The 21848-nt window shown below is 37.5% G+C and overlaps 2 protein-coding genes across 2 annotated transcripts; one reads left to right on the top strand and one right to left on the bottom strand.

Annotated features, from left to right (window-relative positions):
• Positions 1-782: 782 nt before the first annotated feature.
• On the top strand, positions 783-11128 carry sytl4 (synaptotagmin-like 4). The gene is made up of 17 exons (XM_067457468.1): positions 783-987; positions 2382-2519; positions 5547-5762; positions 5930-6039; positions 6265-6379; positions 7173-7307; positions 7387-7483; positions 7597-7693; positions 8152-8252; positions 8362-8460; positions 8673-8851; positions 9034-9124; positions 9542-9703; positions 9807-9918; positions 10000-10108; positions 10192-10403; positions 10961-11128. The coding sequence occupies exons 2-17, from the start codon at positions 2404-2406 to the stop codon at positions 11101-11103; spliced, it is 2094 nt and encodes a 697-aa protein (XP_067313569.1). The 5' UTR covers positions 783-987; positions 2382-2403; the 3' UTR covers positions 11104-11128.
• On the bottom strand, positions 11127-21640 carry srpx2 (sushi-repeat containing protein X-linked 2). The gene is made up of 10 exons (XM_067457471.1): positions 21448-21640; positions 18010-18090; positions 17736-17927; positions 17407-17583; positions 17144-17267; positions 16925-17046; positions 16154-16333; positions 15447-15580; positions 15238-15359; positions 11127-12074 (listed from the first exon to the last, which is right to left on the bottom strand). The coding sequence occupies exons 1-10, from the start codon at positions 21515-21517 to the stop codon at positions 11894-11896; spliced, it is 1383 nt and encodes a 460-aa protein (XP_067313572.1). The 5' UTR covers positions 21518-21640; the 3' UTR covers positions 11127-11893.
• Positions 21641-21848: the final 208 nt, after the last annotated feature.

Below are 21848 nucleotides of genomic sequence, written 5' to 3'. Positions count from 1 at the left end.
GAGTTCAGATGCAAAAGCCTCTAAAAGCTACTTTGGTCAAAAGTGAGATAACTGAATGAATGCTCTCTGCACATAATAATAAAAATTACATTTAAATAGTGATTTAAAAAAATATATATGTGTGTGTGTGTGTGTGTGTGTGTGTGTGTATATATATATATATATATATATATATATATATATATATATATATATATATATATATATATATATATATATATATATATATATATATATATATATATATATACATGGATGAGCGACTTTGGTGTGGAGTCCTGACCTCAACCCGATTGATTGAACACCTTTGGGATGAATTAGATCGGAGACTGCGATCCAATATCAGAAATGCGCTTCTAAATGAATGATCCAAAATAAAATTCCCATAAACACTCCTAGACCTTGTGGAAAGCCTTCCCAGATATTGCATTGCTCATAATTAGTGTTCTTTTCAAAATGGTCATAACAAATTAACATACATATGCATGTTTAAACCCTAGTTCATGCGTATGATTAAAATATGATGTTGCTTCAGTCCTGTGTCCATTGCAGTGGACATTAAAAATTAAAACAATTGTGTGCTCAAATAGAGCTTTTTTTTTTTTTTTTTTTTTGTATATCTATAAATGGAGAAAAGCATATTTGATATATCAAGAATATATTTTTTTATTTTTTATTTTATTATTTTATTTATTTTTTTGCTCAGTGGGACCTGAAAAAAAATTCAGGCCTGAAGGGGTTACAATCTAAAAGCACCGAAGTCCAGTAACCTCGCTCACGAATATGTGATTCGTGAATATGTAAATCAGTGACTCTACGGAGGAAACTCGCGCACCTGTTGCATGGTCCTCGTTTCTCTGACGCGCAGAGCTGTGGTGACTGAAAACTTTTGTTCCGGGACGACGTTTGTTTGGCAAAGCTGGAAGTCAGTGAAATCGCACGGAGAAGGAAACGAGAGAAAGAGTGTGGGGAAATCCTGCGCCATTGGTAAGTGAACGATTGAAACCTATTTGAAAGGATTCTGCTAAAGATGTTATAGATATTTGTTTATGCGACAAACTGTACTACACTATTTGTTTATATTCTACCATAGAATCTGTTTCCAAAATACAACGAGAGTTTCTAATTTGTTGACATTGTCACGAACGATGTGCTTTATTTTATCTTTCCTTGTATTTTATTATATCCGTTTACTTTAACAAATGTCTGTTTAATATTTGACTCTTTTTGTAATGTTGGATTGAACGTTACTTCTTGTGGTCCATGTTTTATAGCAGCACACATCCTTCTTTATCAGTTGGAGGACGTTTCCATTATTAGTGGTGTTCACTTAACGTTAATCATCTCTATTTTTCTCAAACTTTTAAAGAATGAGGAAAAGGTTTGCCACAGAGCAGAGGGTCATTTGTTTGTATACAGACCAACCCATTTGTAATTGTAGGTTATAAGGCTCTCGGGTGCAATTGAGTAATCATCTTCATAAGTGCCTCTTTTAAAAAAAAAAGAAAAAAAAAAAAAAGGTTTGCTGCTAAAGATCTCCACCCATGGTTGTGTTTCCTTAAAGGGTGGTAACTCTTGTGATAAGCTAACAGCATGTTGTTTTCCTCTTTTCCTGATGACATTCCAGTGCTTGCCCCCCTTTTCCAGACTCGTTTGCCCTTTAGTTATTTTATCCATAATTTTACTAGTGACAAATCAAAACAAGGTTCTCATGCTCTGGCTATGTCTTCCCACCAGAGGATTATTTTAATCCTTCAGTAAGAACATGGAGAGAAGTACCTATTTATTTCATTTTTTTGCTAAATAAATACACTTGCTTGTCTTTAAAAATAATTTATTAATGTTAGTATGCCTATACTTGATTTATGTTGTAGATGCAGGGATAAGAATATCTCTGCTTCCCTGTCGTGATATTGGCATTGCTAGCCACCATTGGTAACCAACTAATTTGAATGTTGAGCTGCATGCCACAGTGTGTCCTTGTGCTTGTTTAATTACTCAGCTCCTGCAGGGAAGCGTTGAAGAGCCTCTGACATACTGACACTGACAGACTCTGCGTGAAGGCACTGAGAAATGTCACTCCCTTTATTTGTCAGTTCTGCCCTGTGTCCAGGTCTCTACCCTTTTTACAAACAGCAGGGCTTCCTTTATTTGTGTAACACTCTCATTATATATATTAGTCTCTTCTCTTCGACTCTGAGAAGCAAATGACCTATTCTCAGTTGGTTGAGCTTCAATATTCATTATTATCTGTGTGCATCACTGGTATGTTACTCAGTAAAAGGTTGTATGTGGTTCTACGAGTTTCTGTTATTTGCATTTGTGTTGACATAATATATTCTGTTGACTTAATGCATTCAGAGTCATTTTTTATTCCTTAGAAGCAGGGCTTGACTCTTGAGGATGGTACAGAACATGGAGATCAATGTGTCCTTCCTGACCGACTCGGAGCAAGAATTCATACTAGAGGTCCTTCGGCGGGATGAGGAGCTCAGGCGCTTGGAGGAGCTGCGTGTGAAGTGAGTGTCACTGTTGTCTCATCGAGAATCAGTCCTATTGTAGAAATGTAGACTAAAAAGCATTTAGCCGCTCTGCTCCCCGACTTTGGAATTCACTTACCACCGCAACTCAGAAACATCGATTCATTCCCTCACTTCAAATCGCAACTCAAAACATATTAGTTTAAAGGGGGGGTGAAATGCTGTTTCATGCATACAGAGCTTTTTACACCTTTAAAGACTTGGATTCCCATCCTAAACATAGACAAAGTTTCAAAAACTAATGTTGGACGTTTGATGGAGTATTTCTGTGTTAAAAATACTCCTTCCGGTTTCTCACAAGTTTCGGCGAGTTTTTTTCGAGTATGGGTCTACTTGACGTTAAATAGAGCGGAAGGTCCTTGTATGGGCTGTACGGGCTCTTCTCCCGGAAGGGTGCGCGCGCGCGTGACTAGAGGGAGAGAGAGGAAATGCACGCTGTAAACAGTCTCTCAGGTGCAGATCCAGTCGTCCGTGAACACTTATGTCGCGCCGCGCTCCACTTTATTCCTATGGGTGACGTCGAGTGACTTTAACGCTTCAGCACAGCATTCCGGGAAGGCAGCGCTGCATTTGAACCGATTTGAACGCAGAAATGACGGGAAGCTTCAAGGCATCGCTTCAGTCGCGTCGCAAAGTGGATTTCCACGGTCACTGCTGTCACAGGACTTCACCAAATCATACCAAAGAAGTGTGTTTTTGACAGAGCGGTCCTGCTTTGGAAGATGCCGGTGAGTAAATCAACTTCAAATGTCTCTGCTATTGGCTATCGTCGAGTGAGTAAACATCAGTAAACGATACGATCGCGTGCTTCGTCATTCAAATGCGCTAACGGTTACTCCATTGTTGTTCTGTATAACGTTACACTATTCTGACTCTGACGTGCAAAACCGTTTTGCTTGCTACCTCTAAGGTCTAGTCACATACAATAGTCCATAAACCGAATCATGTCCTCATAAACTGCACACAAAGGCCCCTAAATACAGTACATACCACAGAGACGGACATCCTGATGTTGCCGTTTCTCCTGTTCAATTTATTTCAGCCTCAGATTTGATTGTGGATCATTATCTGTATTAGCTGAGATAGATGGGTTTCTCCACGCTTGAGGACGTCACCGCTTTGCGCGCTTGTCATTCTTTAGCTCCGCCCACACGATACGCCTCCAGGCGCTCGGTTTTTTCCGGAAAGACTCGGTACAGCCCATATTTCTTTTATAAATATGATAAAACTAAAGACTTTTCGGAGATATGAAGGATGCAATACTACTCTATAGGTACTCAAGATTGACATGAGATTGACTGAAACTGAGTGTTTCACCCCCCCTTTAAAATGGCCTATTCTACTTAATTTTACATTCTTTTCAGTTGTTCTTTTTATTTACTTATTTATATTCTTATTTATATCTTTACTAATTTTAAATGTATTATTGTATTATTGTATGGTGTCCTTGAGTGCCAAGAAGGGCACCTTTAAATAAAATGTATTATTATTATTATTATTAAAATGATATGGCTTGCAAACGTATGTCACTATATTATACTACTGTCTTCACAAAGTAATTTTTAGAGTGACGAAATGATTAGTTTTAGACATCAATTATGTTTTGTGATAAACAAGTTAAACAATTAATAATTAATCCAAAGCATCTAAAACATCTTAATTTGATCATGCAGTATGACTGTCTACAGCAGGTGTGTCCAACCCTGCTCCTGAAGGGCTAAAGTCCTGCAGATCTCCATTCCAACCCTGCTCCAACACAACTGTCTGTAATGATCAAGCAGCTCTGAAGACTGTGGTTGCGTCCGAAAACCTAGGCAGCTGACTCGTTGCCTCACTGTCTTATCAGACAATGACTTGCACGAAGGCACCTCACAAAACTATTTTCGGACAGACTTCTAAGGCAGTGTAACAGTTTAATGATCTATAGCTAAATAGAGAGAGCTTTGATGAGAACTAAACACATATTCAATTACTACATTAGTAATTTCTCACTAGAAATGATATCAGAAATGGAAAATATTGGTAAAAAAAACGTACATTTACACACAAACTGACCCGCAAACGCAACTTCTGGACGCCATCTCTTTTTCCCCAGCTCAACTGTCACTGAATGGAAAGCACAGGATTGTGGGATACCAAAGGCAGCGAAGGATACATGTATGCTGCCTTCAAAAATCGATCAGATGAAGGTCTCTCAGGGAGACAGGAAGTGAAGCAAACAATAGATTCGGACGTTGCTTGATGCCTTCCTGCCTTCAAATGTGTCCTCTGAAGGCAGCATTTTCAAGGTTTTGGACGCAGCCCATGATTAGCTGGTTTAGGTTGTGTTTGATTCATGTTGGAGCTAAAATCTGCAGGGTGGTAGCCCTCCAGGACCAGGGTTGGACACCCCTGGTCTACTCTACACTAAGCCTCCATGTTGCTCAAACACAGTGCGAAAATGCAAGAATTATACAGGTCAATTTGACCTGCTGGCGGTTTTAGGTAAAAAAAGCCCTCGTTTTAAATCTGATTTTATCTAAAGAAAAATAATAAAACAACAACAACAGGGGATTGTAAATAACACAAGTTTAGTAAAAGTCAATGAATAGGAGACTTGGATTTTATGTAGATTTCAAATAAAAGCCATGGGATAAATTTTACCCTGTGGTGGTTTGAGTGTTAATTCTAATTTATTATATTTAGCTTAAATTATGCTACGTTTGCAGCCAGGTTACCTTTTCCTTCAAACCTTTAGGTCAGTAAGATAAAAAAAAAATCATACTTAATACTTTTAATAATAAATACTTTTATTCAGCAAGTACACATTAAATTGATCAAAAGCGACTGTAAATACTTTTACATTGTTACAACAGATATTTACATCTTAATATAGATTTTTATGTTTAATTAATCTGTACGGCTATAAAAAAAAATCACATGCATCAGAAATTGCACCCTATTTTGTACCCTATTTATGGAAATGATGTTCGTCAGGCAAATAACTCTTATTTGTTGTACTCTTAGAAAGCTGAAAGCTGAGTTGCTGGAAACCAGAAGAAAGGGTGCCAAACGTGGCAATGGAAAATACAGTGAACGCAGCTGTGGCCGCTGCCAAGAGCCTTTGGGCCTTCTGACCCGCAACGGTAGCCAGTGCAGAGTATGCAAACATCAGGTTTGCAGAACATGTCAATCAGTTCGACCCAACGGATCTTGGGTGTGCACAGTGTGTGCCAAAATGATGTGAGTATGTACCCCATGCCTCCCAGCATCCCTCTCTTTGGCCTCAGTCCATTTAGAAACCCTATCATTAAGAGGCACATTAGACTGGAAAATGAGGCTCTTGCTTAATGGAAAAGGTTAATGTTCAACAGAAACTCAACTTCAGTGTTTTTTTTTCCCTTTCTCAGAGATCTTAAGATGAGCACCGGAGAGTGGTTCTATGACGAGAGGGTTAACCGCTTCTATGCAGCTCCGGGACATGACTTAGTCCGAGTTTCCCTCAGGAAGAGACCTCTGAGTGAGTACAGGAAGCAGATGCCAGACCGTCTGATGGAGCAATGTGAACCTACTCTTTGTGTTTTTATAAAGGGTGGAAAGTAGATTTTCTTTGTGTTCATGAAGAGGAAACGAGAGGAATAATTATCTGCTTTACTTTAGAGTATAATGGCAGGCAGTGTTTTAAGATTAATTATTATACACCGTTTACTTCCCCCTTTTGAAATTTACATCTCTCTTGTTCTAGTTAAAAAGAATGAGACAGCTGGGGAAATGCTGTTAAACAGAGCTGACTTGGGTTCCAGCCAAGCTGTACCTGTGCCCAAACCAAGACTAAAGGACATCGCGCTAGCAAATAAGAGGTGTCATCATCAGCACTATTTATGTCGTCTCGTGTTTCTACTGATAAAATAGTTTAATGTTCTTAATTTAAATATTTACTTATTCCATAACAATATTTACTCTTTTCCAATTATTTCTTCAGTATTTCTGTTATATCACTTTGGTCTATTAAAGGTCACACAGACTATTTCTATGTTAATTATTCATCCTTATATCAGACACAAAACATTAGGTTTTCATGTTTTATGGGGACATTCCATAGACACAATGGTTTTTATACTGTACAAACAGTATATTCTATTCCCTAACCCTAAACCTACCCATCACAGAAAACTTTAAGCATTTTTACATTTAATTAAAAAAAAAAATGAATCACTTTAAATAAAATACATTTTAGAGATACTTCACATAGATAATTTCTGTACAAGTCTTCAAAGGCTGTCAAGCTCTAATAGGTGCAGTTTTGACTTAATTGTATTTGGTTACGAGACACACAAAAGCAAATGCATGTGGTAATATTAATGTCCAACCTGTTTGATTTGAGAACGTATCTATTAATATATTGCATACCCTTATATGAACCACTTTTATCGTCCTTTTTGAAGCTTGACGGTTATCATGAATACTGAAAGGAAGAAATCTTTTTTGTGTTCCATAGGACAAAAAAAAGCAAACCAGTAGCTTTAGTATTTTTTAGACTAATTAAATATTGCTCTAGCCTTTTGATGCCTGTAGTAGTACAGTAGTTGAGGTGTTTAAATGTGATTTATTCGGATGCCAGCATCTGTACTGGACACTGTTTCTTTCTTTCAGCTCACTTCTTGAGGCTTATGAGGGACTTGATGTGCGAGAGCAACAACGCGGTGACACAGAATCAATAGAAAAGGCCAGTCTGGGCAGCAGATGCACTGAGACTGAATCCTTCCACAGTTCCCCTCTAATGCAGAGGTAAGATCTTAGTCAGAGTCACAGAGATCCATGATTTGTGATAGTAGTAGTGTGATGCAAGGCTCTGATTTGATTCTAGAAAAGAGGAAGTGACAGCCAAGACTAGTCCCACAGCCTCTGCTGTGTCCATCCTGATGGCCCCCAGTAACAGTGACAGCCCCTCTACCACTGAGACAGTAAATGTTTATTCATACTTGATCCAGTTTAGCCATGTGTTTTCTCTGTCCCAAGTGTTTGCTCATGTTATCTATTCCTTTGCATTTACCACCATCATCCTATCGAAAAAAAGGCCAAATTAATTCATCACATGAATGCCTGCTCTGACTCCTTGCGTGATGTGGATGGGCTTTTCAAGAAAAGTGTCAGAAGAGTGCACAAACTGTCAGGTAATATTATATTTTGAGCATACAATACTTTTCAAAAGTCTGATTTTTTTTTTAAATAATTGAGCAAAATCGACAGCAAAAATGTCAATAATGTTACAAAATATTTATATTTAAAATAAATGTTGTTGTTTTGATCTTTCTATTCCTCAAACCTCGAAAAAAAAAAAACTCCTGTTACGCTGATAATACATTTTACTTAAGCACCAAGTCAGCATATTAGAATGATTTCAATAGGAACATGTGACACTGAAGATTAGAGTAATGGTGCTGAAAATTCAGCTTCGCATCACATTATAATATTTCACAGTATTCGTTTTTGCTGTATTTTTGATCAAATAAATGCAGCCTTGAAGAGCATAAAAGACTTACTGACCCCACATTTTTGAACGGCAGTGTACTGTCTATAAATGTATTTTCTCACTCTGGCTTTTAAATGTGCAAACAATGTTTTCTCATAGATATTAAACCTGCCTCCACAATTGATTTGCGTGAAGATGGAACAGAAAGTGTTACACCATCTATGGGAGATAGAAGCAAGTCAGTCCCTGGCCTTAATGCGGTGAGTTATTTATGAATAAAGTTCAAAACATTTTACATTTTTTTGCACTGTATTTTTCACGTCTGCAATCGAAAGTAACCTGATTGGCAAGACTGAATTATTTTATCAGGAGGATAATGAGGAGGAGGAGGATGAAGATATTGATAACTTGGTGAATATACACAGGCAGAAATTTGGTGATAGCTTGGGAAGTCTGGGAGGCTCCAGGGTAATCCACCTTAATATTAATAATTAAAATAATATTTGAGTTATTACATTGTAAATAAAACAATAATAATTTAAATTATAAACTTGCATTAATCAAGATAAAATTGTATTTATTTTAAATTTATCTTATGTGATATGTATTAACTCAATAAAATGAAACATTAGACACTTGAATGTGCTGGTCAGCGTTTTTCTTTTTTAAATATTCCACAGACAACTCTTGGCAGTATGATGAGTGTGTACAGTGAAGCAGGAGACTATGACCGTGTGGAAGTGAGTGGAGAGATTGTCTTCGCTCTCAGCTACGATGAGCCCAGTCAGAGCCTGTCTATTGTGGTCCATGAATGTAAAGGGCTGGCTTATGCTGATGCAGCAAAAAAGAAGTGCAACCCGTAAGTGGGCCTCCACACAGACTATGAAGTGATTTTTTTTTTAAATTTTTTTATATATTTTTAAAGAGGGTCTCCGTCTTCTTTACTGCCTTCCAAGAATAATTTTCCACCCATGAATCATTCCAATTCCCTATTATAGAGGGAAAATCACTAACTCCCAATTGGTTGATTCCCTTCCACAGATATGTCAAGGCTTACCTCCTCCCAGACAAGAGCAAGAAGAAAACCTCAATTAAACATACCAACAACCCCAGTTTTAAGGAAACACTGAAGGTATTCTTTCAATTCCTGTGAAATAGTATTTAAAATGCATTGATTCCCAATAAAACTAAAACTCCCTAAGATAACAATTTTTCATGACTTGGAACAAGACATGCCATCAGAAACTAATACCACTGAGTAACACTTATGTCTATATGCTGTGCTTTAATGGCAGCCGATTACAACACTGCACACTAACATCTAGTTTCGAATGGGCTTGATATTGACATAGAAGATAAGTACACTCGTCAGGGAGTCACGGCGAGACAAATATTAGTTCTTACGCTTGCCTCATTTTAACCTAGAGCAAACAACATGTGCAGTTCACCCAAACAGATTAAACAAACGGGCTAAAGGGGGAACATGGCAACCTCTTGCTTTTAAAAAACATTTCATCATGACAAGCTGTCTTGTGCTTGTTTGTGTTAGTATTCCATCAGCCGCACCCTGCTGATGACTCGCACACTACAACTCTCAGTTTGGCACTATGACCGTTTTGGCCGCAATGCCTTTCTGGGTGAGGTGGAGGTACCACTGGATAGCCACGACATTGACTCTGCACTTGAAGAGTGTATGGCTCTAAGAGGAAAGGTAATACACTGTTATGGTTGTTTTGATGCCACAGAAATGTCACTGCACTCAAACTGTTTTGTTTAGTATTACCTTTACATTTTTTTCCAACGTGTCTTCATAGGCAGCTCCTCATTTAGCACCATCTCCATTCGATCAATACAAAGGAGAGCTGGCGATTTCACTTAAGTATGTCACAGCTAATAAGACACATACAGATGACTCTAATGGAAAAGGTATGGGAATAGAGTTAATATAACTATTACGAAGCTTTATCTAGTGTTATATAGTAAATGATGCCCGTCTCTCCAATAAAGGGAAAAAAACCACACCTGCAGATGGTGCTGAGCTGCATGTGTTGATCAAAGAGGCCAAAAACCTGACAGCCACGAAAGCTGGAGGCATATGTGATTCCTTTGTGAAAGGGTTTGCAAACATCTTTTTCATTAGCTAAAACCAATTATTTGAAAGGGCCTTGTTTATTTTTGCCAATTATTCTGCCCCCTCAGGTATCTGCTGCCATCAAAGAGCAAGTCTTCCTCAAAGAAGAAGAGTCCAGTTGTGAAGAAGACAAAGAACCCAAACTACCACCACACATTTGTGTACAATGACCTGAGTCTGGAGCAGCTGAAGGACATGTGTCTGGAGCTCACTGTCTGGGACAGAGAGACCCTGACCAGCAACGACTTCCTGGGAGGAGTTCGCCTCAGTTTGGGAGCAGGTAGGATAATCGTTTGCTTCATATTTCTTTAAGTTTAAATCGATACAGAAGCCTTTTACATTGATTTAAATTATTGTTGGATTCACCAACTGCGGACACCAAATTAAGAAATGTCCCTCTTTTATTGATATTAAATAAAATTATAAGAGTTGATAATAAATACACTGCTATAAGAATGTTTTGAAAGAAGGCTCTTATGCTCACTAGGCTCCATTTATTTAATCAAAATAGTTTTCGGTTTTAAATATTCTAAAATGCCATTTATTCATGCTATAGCTAGCATCACTACTCCAGCCTTCAGTTTCACAGTGTCCATCAGAAATGTTAATTTGCTGCTTAAGAAACATTTATAAGTATTATTAATGATTAAGATGTTACACCATGATATTTTTTGCAGGATTTTTAATAAGTGATAAAAAAAAGCTTTTTTCCCCCCCAGCATTTATTTTAAATCAACATACGTTGTAACATTATAAAATACATGTCACGTTTGATCAATTAAATGCATCTTTGCTAAATACAAATATTCAAGTAATCTTAAACTGATGTTTGCACAGTGACTATCAAGGAGGGAAAGGAAGAGTGGGTGGCAAACTCCACAGGGGAGGAGATCTTGCTGTGGAAAAAGATGATGCAGTACCCTGACTCTTGGGCAGAGGGCACTCTTCCACTGCGCTCATCCATGGGAAAGGCCAAGTAGGGACAGTACTCCCCCCCCCCCCCCCCCCCCCAAAGCCATTATCAGGACAGAGGTTTACACATTCCAGAATGCTTGTGTTTCTGTTACAGCTGTGCATCCCAGTAATATTTTAAAGACTTTTTAGGGTAATGCATCTTTTATATTTTAAACACTTAATGCAGTTCAAAAATAATGGTGTGGAAATATGCAGTGTGTATATGTTAATTATATTTATTTCCTATACATATTGCAGCTGATTGGATGTTTTCAAATACAACATCCATTGAATGCTGTTTTTAAAATGAACTTTTGGACACAGTAAATATTTTAGCTTGAATAACGAGATGAATTTTTTTTAACACTTGTTTTAAATGTGCACTTGATGTATAGTCCAAAAAGATTAACATATTTAAACACAATGTATTTTAATGACAATGCTGATTTACTCCATTGTGAGCACATTCTTTTAGGAGCTACATAGAAATAATAGCATTTAATAAATATTAAATATTTTTAAGAATCCACATTGTGTGCTGTGCACTCGATTTTATAGATGATTGAAATGATTTTTCCTCAGAATATATATCTTTTCCAACCCCGTCTGGCAGTTTTCCAACTTGCAGATTAAATCCTGTTCCGTACTAAATCACATTTCCAGCTGTGATTGTCCATTAACAATATGTGGTTTCAAATGACTATTTTCTAGGAAACAGGCTCTGGGGGTGCATGCATCCTGATGACCAACCACAAAAATTCCCACCCACAACATCACCATGCCCCCCACGTAGATCTGGAGTTTATCAGGAAGAAGTCAGTCACAGAAGTCCCTGTTCATCTCCAGTCTCTCTCTCTCCTCCTCAGTGAGGAGGTACTCCTCTACATACGAGTAGAGCTCATCAGACGTGGTGGGGTTAACAAAGCGCTCCCGATCCACACCGTATTCATCCAGCAGCACCATTGTGAAATATGCTGTAGAGATATGCAGTGCCTGTCTGTTACGTAACAAACAAAAAACACATGCAAACATTTACAACTTTTAGATTGAAAGCATACATTCATAGTACAGTGCATCAGCAAAATGATTTCCTTCAGTATGGAGTCACTGTTGATGCGAAACCTCATGAAGTGTTTTGTCTGCCATGTGGCTTGTATAAAAACAAGAACAGGTATTGAATTGAAATTAGACTGGCCAATATGTCTCTGCCAGAACAAAATCAGCATGAAATCCAGTTTGCAACCCATTTTGCTTGAAATGGGATATTCAATGATAAAACGTATTATGGGATCTTGATTGTATCAACAAGGAAATGACTGGATAGTGAAAATTGGCATTACAGGATGAATTAGCATGTACTTTAAAAAAAAAAGTAAATATGCTTAATTTCATCTAGAGGTCCACCAATCGACCAGCCATCATTTGGTTTTTGTTTTATTTTGGCCAATATCTCTTCCAGTGTTGTGTTGAATTGTGACACCCCATCCACATTTGTGTGGAAATATTACACAGGCCAGAGACGGGACACGCTGAAGACAGGCGCAAAGTGATATATTGTACCAGGCACAGCAAGCTCACTGTTCGCAATGCTCAAAATATTGGAAGAAAAATGAATATTGAATTGCAAGAAGGGGTTTATATGAATGTATCTTTGAAGGGAACTGACTATTTTCTTTCCCTTTACCTCTGTATAATACCTTTTAAAGGTAGGGTAGGTAAGAATGATCTAAAACACTGTGGCAAGCAGCGGGGCGAGGGACCGCGAGAGAGGCCGGTGACAAGTGGTAATGAGTACCAGCTGCGTGACACACCGGTCTCATCTCGCGGCCAAGGGAGGGGAGCATAAAAGAAGGAGCGAAGGCAGCGGAAGATGAGAGAGGACCAGGCCCGGATTTATGTTATGTTTTGTTTACGTTTTATTATGTGTGTGTGGGCAGTCTTCCATGAGGGGCTGCCCAAGTTTTATTATGTGTGTGTGTGTGTGGGCAGTCGTCCCTGAGGGGCTGCCCGCGGTTTTACGCTCGTTTTGTTTATTTATTTTTACATTAAAAAGTTTGTTGAACGTTCGCCGGTTCCCGCCTCCTTCCTTCCAGCTAAGAACTTCGTTACAAACACTTGTCCAAATTTGTTTCAGCAAATGATACTTTCTTTATATGTCAATATATAATTAAAATGTAAGTACTCTGAAAAAGAGAGTATAAAAATCGAGTGACTCTAGACTTTTTAATCTGCAATAAACACCGCTCATTATTTTCGTTCGGGACGAAACAAGTAATTGGCTTGGGCGACTGTCACTCTCTCACACCACCATGGCAAACACCGCTTTCGCTACAGTTTCTGCCGAGTGCCCACACATGCGCGCACCCCTAGAAAGAGCAAAAGCAATCAAAATGCACGGTGCCAGGTTTGGCAGTCAGCGAAGGCAAACAAATGCAAAAAAGGAAGACAGTAGGCCTACAAGTAAAGGCAATACACAAAAAGTCTTTGGATAAACAAAGAAATCAAAAGCGAGTAAATAACGGCGTGGCTTTCCAATGATGTCGAGAACTGAGGGACCTCAAGGGGCTGAAAAACGACTCATTGCTGGCTGTATTTCTGCTGGACAGGTAATCTTTCATTTTGATTATACATTTTTTTGGTTAATGTTTTCATGAAGCATGTATCACTAGCACATGAAGCTGCCTAATATAGCATAACATTACTTAGCATAAAGTTACAATGCTATACACTTAGCCATTAGTAGAGATGATAAATACTCATTATCCTTAGTTCAAGTTGATCGCTGTCGTGTTGAATTTCGCAAAATGTAACTTTAGATAACAAAATGCGTGTGTAAAACCTAGTACACCGCATTAAGGAACTTTTTTTAGAACTAAGTTGGCTTTAGCTACTACTAACCAACAATGCTTTCATCATGGAAACTCTTACATTATGAATCTTACATGAAATTAATCTTCATCACAGTATAAATGATGTTATTGGAAAAAAAATTTTATCAATGCTACCTGTTTTTAGCTTTGCCTTATGAATATAACTAGCTCGTTACAGAATTAAACAAAAATATATTTTAAACTTTACCAGTATCAGTATTTTAAAATACATCTTATTTGTTTGTCCAGCTGATTGGTCAGTGTAGCACGTTTGTGTATTTTGGGGGCGTGGCTTTGGAAAGAGCCCAGAAGGGAGAAGGTGGAGTGAATGGAAATAATGAGCTGTTTTTAAAAGTCGTGAGAGGTTCTACAGACACTGAAATTTTATACTTTTTTTTCTTTTGAGAGTACTTACATTTGAATTATGTATTGATATATAAAGAACGTTTTAAACAAATTTGGATTTAACCAATTCTTTCCTACCCTACCCTACCTTTAAGCTAACTGGTGTGTATAAGTGCACCACTAATTTGTGTACAGCAGTAACCAAAGAAACGCTATATCACTGCCGTTACATAAGTGCCGCCTATTATATTTAGCATTATCATTTTCATTCAGTCTGTCTGCTATTTTTTTTTAATGTAGCAAATTCACACAAATCTGAAGTTAGACCATTCTGTTTTTGCTTTAAATCTGGAAAATATATAATCCAATTTATCAAAACAAAAAATTAAAAACAACTACTCATGTTACTTGTGTGTAGGCTACATAGATTGATTTTGTTTAAAGCAAATTTGGCTTGTAATGAAGAACAAATACATTTACTTGGAAAATCATGATTGGTGCATTCCAAATTCTATGTTGATTTTGTTCTATGATTTTGTAATATTGCAGTTGTAAATGCAAAAGCTAAAAATATAATGGTATTTAAAGGGATAGTCCACCCAAAAATGAAAATTCTGTTGTTCTGTAGTTGTTCTAAACCTGTATGAGTTTCTTTGTTCTGCTGAACACAAAAAAAGATATTTGGAAAAATGTTTGTAACCAAGCAGATAGAACAACCATTTACTACCATAGCAGGGAAAAATACTATGGTAGTGAATGGTTGTTCTGTTTTGTTACAAATATTTTTCTTAATATCTTCTTTTGCTTTTGTGTTCAGCAGGACAAAGAAACTTATACAGGTTTAGAACAACATGAGGGTGAGTAAATGACAGAATTTTCATTTTTGGGTGAACTATCCCTTTAACATGCAAAAATAAACACTACAGTAGATACTCAGTGAGTTACCTAAGACCCTCTATGACCTCAGGCTGTAGACGTTGTTTTTTGATGCGCCCCACTGCACGAGGTGGAGTTCCCAACAGCTCAATCACGGTCACATGTCGCAGATCCAGACCACACTCTGCCTTCTGTCAGAACATTCCCACAATCATATAGTTGTGCATTCTTCTTTGCTGTGATTATGTTTGTTATAGTAAAGGAAGAATCTATATTACCTGTAGCATAATGTTCTGAAGTCTGTAGTTCTGGTTAGCATTATCTGGAGTAGATACAACAAGAAGCTTTCTCTTTTCATAAAACTGGTCAAGCAGAGCACCAGCGGACCTGACATCTGTTTTTATGTCCATTACTACAAAAAAAAAAAAGCAATCATTTCAAATAAAATGTTTTACAATCAAATATTGCACATGGAATTTTAATCAACATTCAATTTATTTGCTTTGTACACCTTACTTGTGAAAATGGTACCATTTTCAACTCTTGTACAAAAATCCAATCCGATCACACAGCTTGTTTGTCATTCTAACTTAATGTAAAGCTTTCATTCAGTTACAGATTTTCAGTCCACATAATCATTGTTTCAAACACAAGATTATTGCAACTTGTAATGAGAACATTTGGTTTAATTGCCAAAACACAACAGTATGATCTTCTTTCAATTTAGTAATTAACAATCAGTTAATTTAATACAATTTATATAGATGAAACCACTTATTTTGTGTAGTGATAAGGATATTTTGCGGTTTTGTGTATTGTATTAACACAATTGAAAATATGCTGAAATGTTTGACAGTGCACTTTTGATTTTCTGTTGTGATTTTGGTTCTATGAGTACCTTGCTTGTGAAAATGTTACCAAAGTGATTTTTTTTTATTATTAATGCATTTCAATCAAGAAAACATAAGCTAAACCACATACTCACATATACACTGAGCAGCCTCATCGGACCAGCTCCGGTTGAGCTGACAAACGCGTGTTGAAAAACCTGTCCTTTCAAAGCCAGGATCACAATGGTATTCACATATAGCCCCATAATTATTGCCATCAGATGAGCATATCAGGTAGCCATGCATAGGCGGCTTTAGCTTTGGACACCTTCTCACTGAGGGAAAGAAAATGTCAGTTTAGGGAATAAACCACTGTAAAGTACATCTCACTGGATCTAAAGAAGGATGTTTTAACTTTTTCTAGTAATATTTTAAGAGTGACTAGCGCTCTGTAGAGAAGTTTGTCCACTTTAGGGCAACTGTAGAAACATGACAGCACAAAGTGGCAATTTCACTGTAAAGGGGGCCCGCGGTGTATGAAGATAAAAATGGCTCATTCAAAGGTAATAAAAACACAACGGTTCATTCCGTAAGGTCTTTATACACCACTAAAAACATAGTTATGTATGTTATAATGCTTTTCTGACAATAGATCCTCATAAATACTACACACTGCACCTTTAAATGAAAAGTTCACCCAAAATTCTGTCATCATTTCTCATGACTTTTTCCTCTGTGGAACACAAAATGTAGAAAAGTGACCCACATTTTGCCCATTTGATGAAAATCAGTGAGGTCCATTATCTTTGTTCCACAAAAGAAAGCAAGTCTTAAAAGTTTGAAAGAACATGAATGATCAAAATACATTTTTTTTTTTTAAAGTGAACTGTCCTTTTTAACACTGAAAAGTTCTGTGCTGTGTTTACCTTCTACATGTATAGTAAACTTGCAAGTCGCTGTGTTTCGAGCCTGATCGTAAACTTTATATCGAATTACATGCGTTCCTTCTGGAAAGTCAGATCCAGACTCTAGTCCATTTCGCAAGACCCTGATGAGAGAGGACAAAAAGGTTGTTTATAGGCAGCTTTTTTAACATACAGTAGAGGAAGTTGTATGGCTTTTTTAATAAAATGTGATACACGTACTGTAGTGTTCTGTCAGCTGTATCCTTTGCAACAGGACGCTCCCAGGAAACCATGGCAGTTAGTTTTCCTGGTTCTGCTACCTTCACTCTGGACAAAGGACATTTCAGTTTGGGGGGGTCATGATCTGAAACAATGCAATTTTTATTAATGAAATATTACAATGTCTTCTCTGTGATTTGGGAGAACTGGAGAAATTGGTCTAAATAATGGATTCTGTAAACTATACATTAGACTGGATTTCGAAATAGATGACCTTACTGTACCTGAACACGTCGGTTCTGCACCACTCCATTTTCCCTCTTCTTGGCACATACGGTAGCGATCGCCCTCAATCTGGTAGCCTTCATAACAGGTATAGTCACACCTGGAGTCTACCACAAAACCACGGGAGCAACTGTACGTACCGTGGTCAATCAGAGGCAGAACATGACAACGCACCTCTGAGAGATTCAGACATAATATAAACAAATGGTTCAAGTAAGGACAGATTTTGCCAAGTACTCTGCAGCAGCTGCATAATGCATGTTTTTTTCTGACTCAAAGGACTAGTTTCTTTGGCACAAGCATTATGACAGCTTTTAAGCATACTTACTTCGACATATAGCGGTTCCAGACCAGCGGCGATTGGGCATGCACTGCACAGACGATCGCCCCAGCCGCTTATATCCACGATCACAGGAGAGCAAACAGCGAGTTCCAAGCGAGCTCTGGTATCGCCCACCTCGAGGGGAAGAACAGGACACTTCCCCGTTGGATAGCTTAAGTGTATGGCACCACTGTGGATCTGATGGCAAAAAAATTTAAAAAATGTTTTTAAAGTAACTAGCATTTGGCTATTAGTCGTACTGCTTAATTTGTGTACTTACGTTTGTAGTCCAACTGAGGGGTGAAGTAAGTCTCGTCCTCATGCACAACTTCATTGGTGTCATGGTAAGAAGACGCTGAGCCTTAAAACAAACATAAAATAACATCCAGTTTTACTTTAGGTTTTGTGCTTTGATCTCCAAGCATTTTCAAAAAGTCTCCATCCAAACGATTGAGTCAAAACATTGGCCAGCACATCACAACAGCAAATCAGCTGCATCATCAGTATCCGACCACCCGTTTTTGTTTCCATGCACCACATCATCATTCTTTCCTCACACACACTTTTTCCCCCTAGTTTCACATACATAAACTTTTTTTTTAACTCTTCAGGGGAACTTTTTTAGTCTATTACTATGAGTGTTCCCTAAAAATAAAGCTTAGTACAGGACAAAATATACAAAGATTGTAAAAGGGAATATAATACAAAATTCAATACTGATTTTCTACTGAAATCTAGGACAGAACTGTTTCAACCAATGCCAAAAAAATGTTTGCCAAGAGGTGCTGCTCTCTGAACAGAAAACTAAAGATCTAGGATCTTTGAAAATCATTTTATAGAGATTATTTCACTGGTTGAAGTTTATATGAAAAATTATTTGCAGGGGATCAGTGTTATTTTCGTATTGATATATTATTATAGTATTTCTTACTGTTTCAAATTAGCTTTTGTTTTTATATTTTCAAGTTTAATTTTAAATATTATATATATAATTATTATGTTACCTCTACATTTTTCATTTATTATTATTTATTACGTATAATATATATATTATACCGGTCAAGGTATGAGCTCTCTTAGACCCCTGAAGGTGCAGTAAGTCTGGTAACATTTGAGGTGGGGCCTCCATGGATCGGCCTTGTTTGTTCAGCACATCCCACAGATGCTCGATTGAATTGAGATTTGGGGAATCTTGGGGAATTCCTGAACCATTTTTGCTTTGTGGCAGGGCATTACACTGCTGAAAGAAGCCACAGCCAAGAAGAAATACAGTTTCCATGAAAAGGTGTACATGGTCAGCAACAATGCTTGGGTATATGGTATGTGTCAAAGTAAAATCCATATAAATGGCAGGACCCAAGGTTTCCCAGCAGAACATTGCCCAAAGCATCACACTGCCTCTGCCAGCTCGCCTTCTTCCCATAGTGCATAGTGTACCCCAGGTAAGTGTCGCACACACACCTGGCCATCCACGCAATGTAAAAGAAAACGTAATTCATCAGACCAGGCCACCTTCTTCCATTGCTCCGTGTTCCAGTTCTGAGGCTCATGTGCCCACTGTTGACGCTTTCGGCATGGGCGCCCTGACTGGTCTGCAGCTATAGAGCCCCATATGCAACAAACTGGGATGCACTGTGTGTTCTGGCACCTTTCTATCAGAACCAGGTTTAACTTCTCGAGCAGTTTGAGCTACAGTAGCTCATCTGTTTGATCGGACCACACGGGCCAGTCTCAGTTTTCTAGCCACGATCCCAATTTGGCCCTTTTTAAACTCCCTCAAATCCGTACACTTGCCTATTTTTCCTGCTTCTAACACATCAACTTTGAGGACAAAATGTTCACTTGCTGCCTAATATATCCCACCCCTTAACGTGCCGTGATGAAGAGATAATCAGTGTTATTCACTTCACCGGTCATAAGGTTATGCCTGATCAGTGAATATGCTTTAATGTATTGCTTGTGCTTCTAAACAGCTTTGTGTTTCCTCTGCAGGGGAAAATATGCATTTTCTTTAAACTAATTCTATTTGATTTTATTAATTGAATTTGATATTAAAGGTGACATTCAATGAATAAGGTTAGGGCCCTTTTAAAAGGTAAAAAGAAATGCCCTGGAAATCAGTTAGGGAGGCAAATATCACAAATATACTGATTTAAGATAGACCAATGATACGAGTATGGCACAGACACAAAATCCTTTTTTCCCCCTGGCAATTATCTTTTTCTATTTTTTTTTAGACACAGGCTTAATGTAGAGGCTTAATTCCCATATTACCAGGTTATCCATTACTGTGAGAACTCTGCAAGAAGGTAGTTATTACCTTTAAAGTGTAATACTCAATTATTGAGCTGGACACCTGTCTAGGGTGTTTCCCTGCCTTCGGCCTGATAAACGCAGGATACACTCCAGTTAACACAAATAAGTATACCAAATGGGTGGATAATTATTGAGTTATGGTATGTATTCTACTATTCTTGCAACCATTAAGTACTCAATAAGTAGCTCAGTGTACTCTGGTCCCAACAAATAACTGTTTTCTTCTATGTGGTAAAAATTGAGACATGTCTGAGCAAAATAAAAATTAAATCTAAGCCAATGATGTATGGAAAGATGATAACAGTATGCAAAGATGTTGCCAGACCTAGAGGGATCTCATTTCAAATATCCATTGATCCAATTTCCAAACTGCTTGTAGGGATGCTGGATCTCATCCCAGAATCTTGGGCCATAGAGGAAACACCCATGGACCATGGCCAGACATTATTTTGAATATATATAAATGTAAAATTCATATATTTATGGAGACTGACTGCAGCTGTCTACAGTATAAAAAAATAGTACCATACCATACCATACCAAGACCGTGACTCAACATTTGTCAATACCCAGACTGCGTTACTCTACCTGGAAAACATTAAGCGGCCCTCAAGGCAAACTTTCCAGTTTGTGTGAGGAAAATGTTGTTCTCATTTTCACAAACTATTTGGAACTGTGCAGAAAGCCAAACCTCTTTTAATTACATAAAATATGTAAATATGCTAACTGACAAAAAATATTTATAAGCAGGCCATTTGTTTTGGTTAATCAGTTCACATGCATAGGGAATTAGTCGTTGTTGTTGTTGTTTTTTTTTTTGTTCGTTTGTTTTTGTTTTTTTGCCCCCACAAAATCAAATAGGCCAAATTAGAGCCCTGTTACAGATGGTAAGCTCACACTCATTCATTTACTGGATCACTGGGTTATAATTACGACTGCTTAGACAGTATGGACATTATATATCAAATAATGAACATGTTATTCATATGTTTCTGGCTACATTACACGCTTAATGGATGAAAGCGTTCTTTAACTCCCCTGGAGTATGAATCATTTATGTTTCTGAATCATCCAAGAAAAGTATTGCGCGAGTGAATGACCCTTTAGGGAAAGCAAGCACACGGCTAAACACATAAACAGACAGGCTTTAAAAAGTTCTTTAGTTTTACAATGCACCCCTAATCTAACTTACTATTCAATTTGTTCCTAAAAGCTAAAAAATAAAATCTGTATCTCTCCAATTTAGTCTGTAACGTCAGTGCAAAGGTAAACAAAAGCACAGCTGTTCTTTATTTAAACCTTGCTGCTGAACGAAATTCACCCTTAGCAAGTTATACACAAATAACTGCATTCCAGTGAGAATTATTGTTTCGTAAATAAAGAGAAAATAAAGATATCTTACCTTCAGTGATATCACCCAGAGTCTGATAAATGATGCACAATTCAACAAAAAGAGTAATAAATTTGATCATTGCATTGGCTGTCAGATGAAAATATGAATATAATGTTGGAAGCAGTTCTTTACTTGAAAGAAATATTCTGGTATTTCCAAAGCAATCGTTCGGATAACTCAAGGTTTAGTCTCAAGCAGTGAATCCCACGCAGCCTTCAAGAGACTGGCGTATCTTCAGTGTCTCTCAACACAAATTTCTTCCACTAGTCGGACATGCAACTCTTCGTTGCATTAGGCATTTGGACGAATGGTGGCGCTCTTGTTCAATAATCTTTTTTTCTTTTTCTTTTCTTTTTTTTATTAGACAGAAAAACTTAATATTGTACAGTATATCATTAAAAACAAAACAA

Source organism: Pseudorasbora parva, chromosome 11 (assembly GCF_024679245.1).
Source record: "Pseudorasbora parva isolate DD20220531a chromosome 11, ASM2467924v1, whole genome shotgun sequence".
NCBI lineage: Eukaryota > Metazoa > Chordata > Actinopteri > Cypriniformes > Gobionidae > Pseudorasbora > Pseudorasbora parva.
This window is presented reverse-complemented; position numbering and strand designations above follow the sequence as displayed.

Coding starts and splice junctions, on each gene's coding strand:
- sytl4 (XM_067457468.1), top strand. CDS start 2,404: ATGGTACAGAACATGGAGATCAATGTGTCCTTCCTGACCGACTCGGAG. Junction 6,380..7,172: donor ATCGCGCTAGCAAATAAGAG/GTGTCATCATCA, acceptor TCTTTCTTTCAG/CTCACTTCTTGAGGCTTATG. Junction 7,694..8,151: donor AAGAGTGCACAAACTGTCAG/GTAATATTATAT, acceptor GTTTTCTCATAG/ATATTAAACCTGCCTCCACA.
- srpx2 (XM_067457471.1), bottom strand. CDS start 21,517: ATGATCAAATTTATTACTCTTTTTGTTGAATTGTGCATCATTTATCAG. Junction 18,091..21,447: donor TCTGGGTGATATCACTGAAG/GTAAGATATCTT, acceptor GTTTGTTTTAAG/GCTCAGCGTCTTCTTACCAT. Junction 16,334..16,924: donor GTTTACTATACATGTAGAAG/GTAAACACAGCA, acceptor TCTTTCCCTCAG/TGAGAAGGTGTCCAAAGCTA.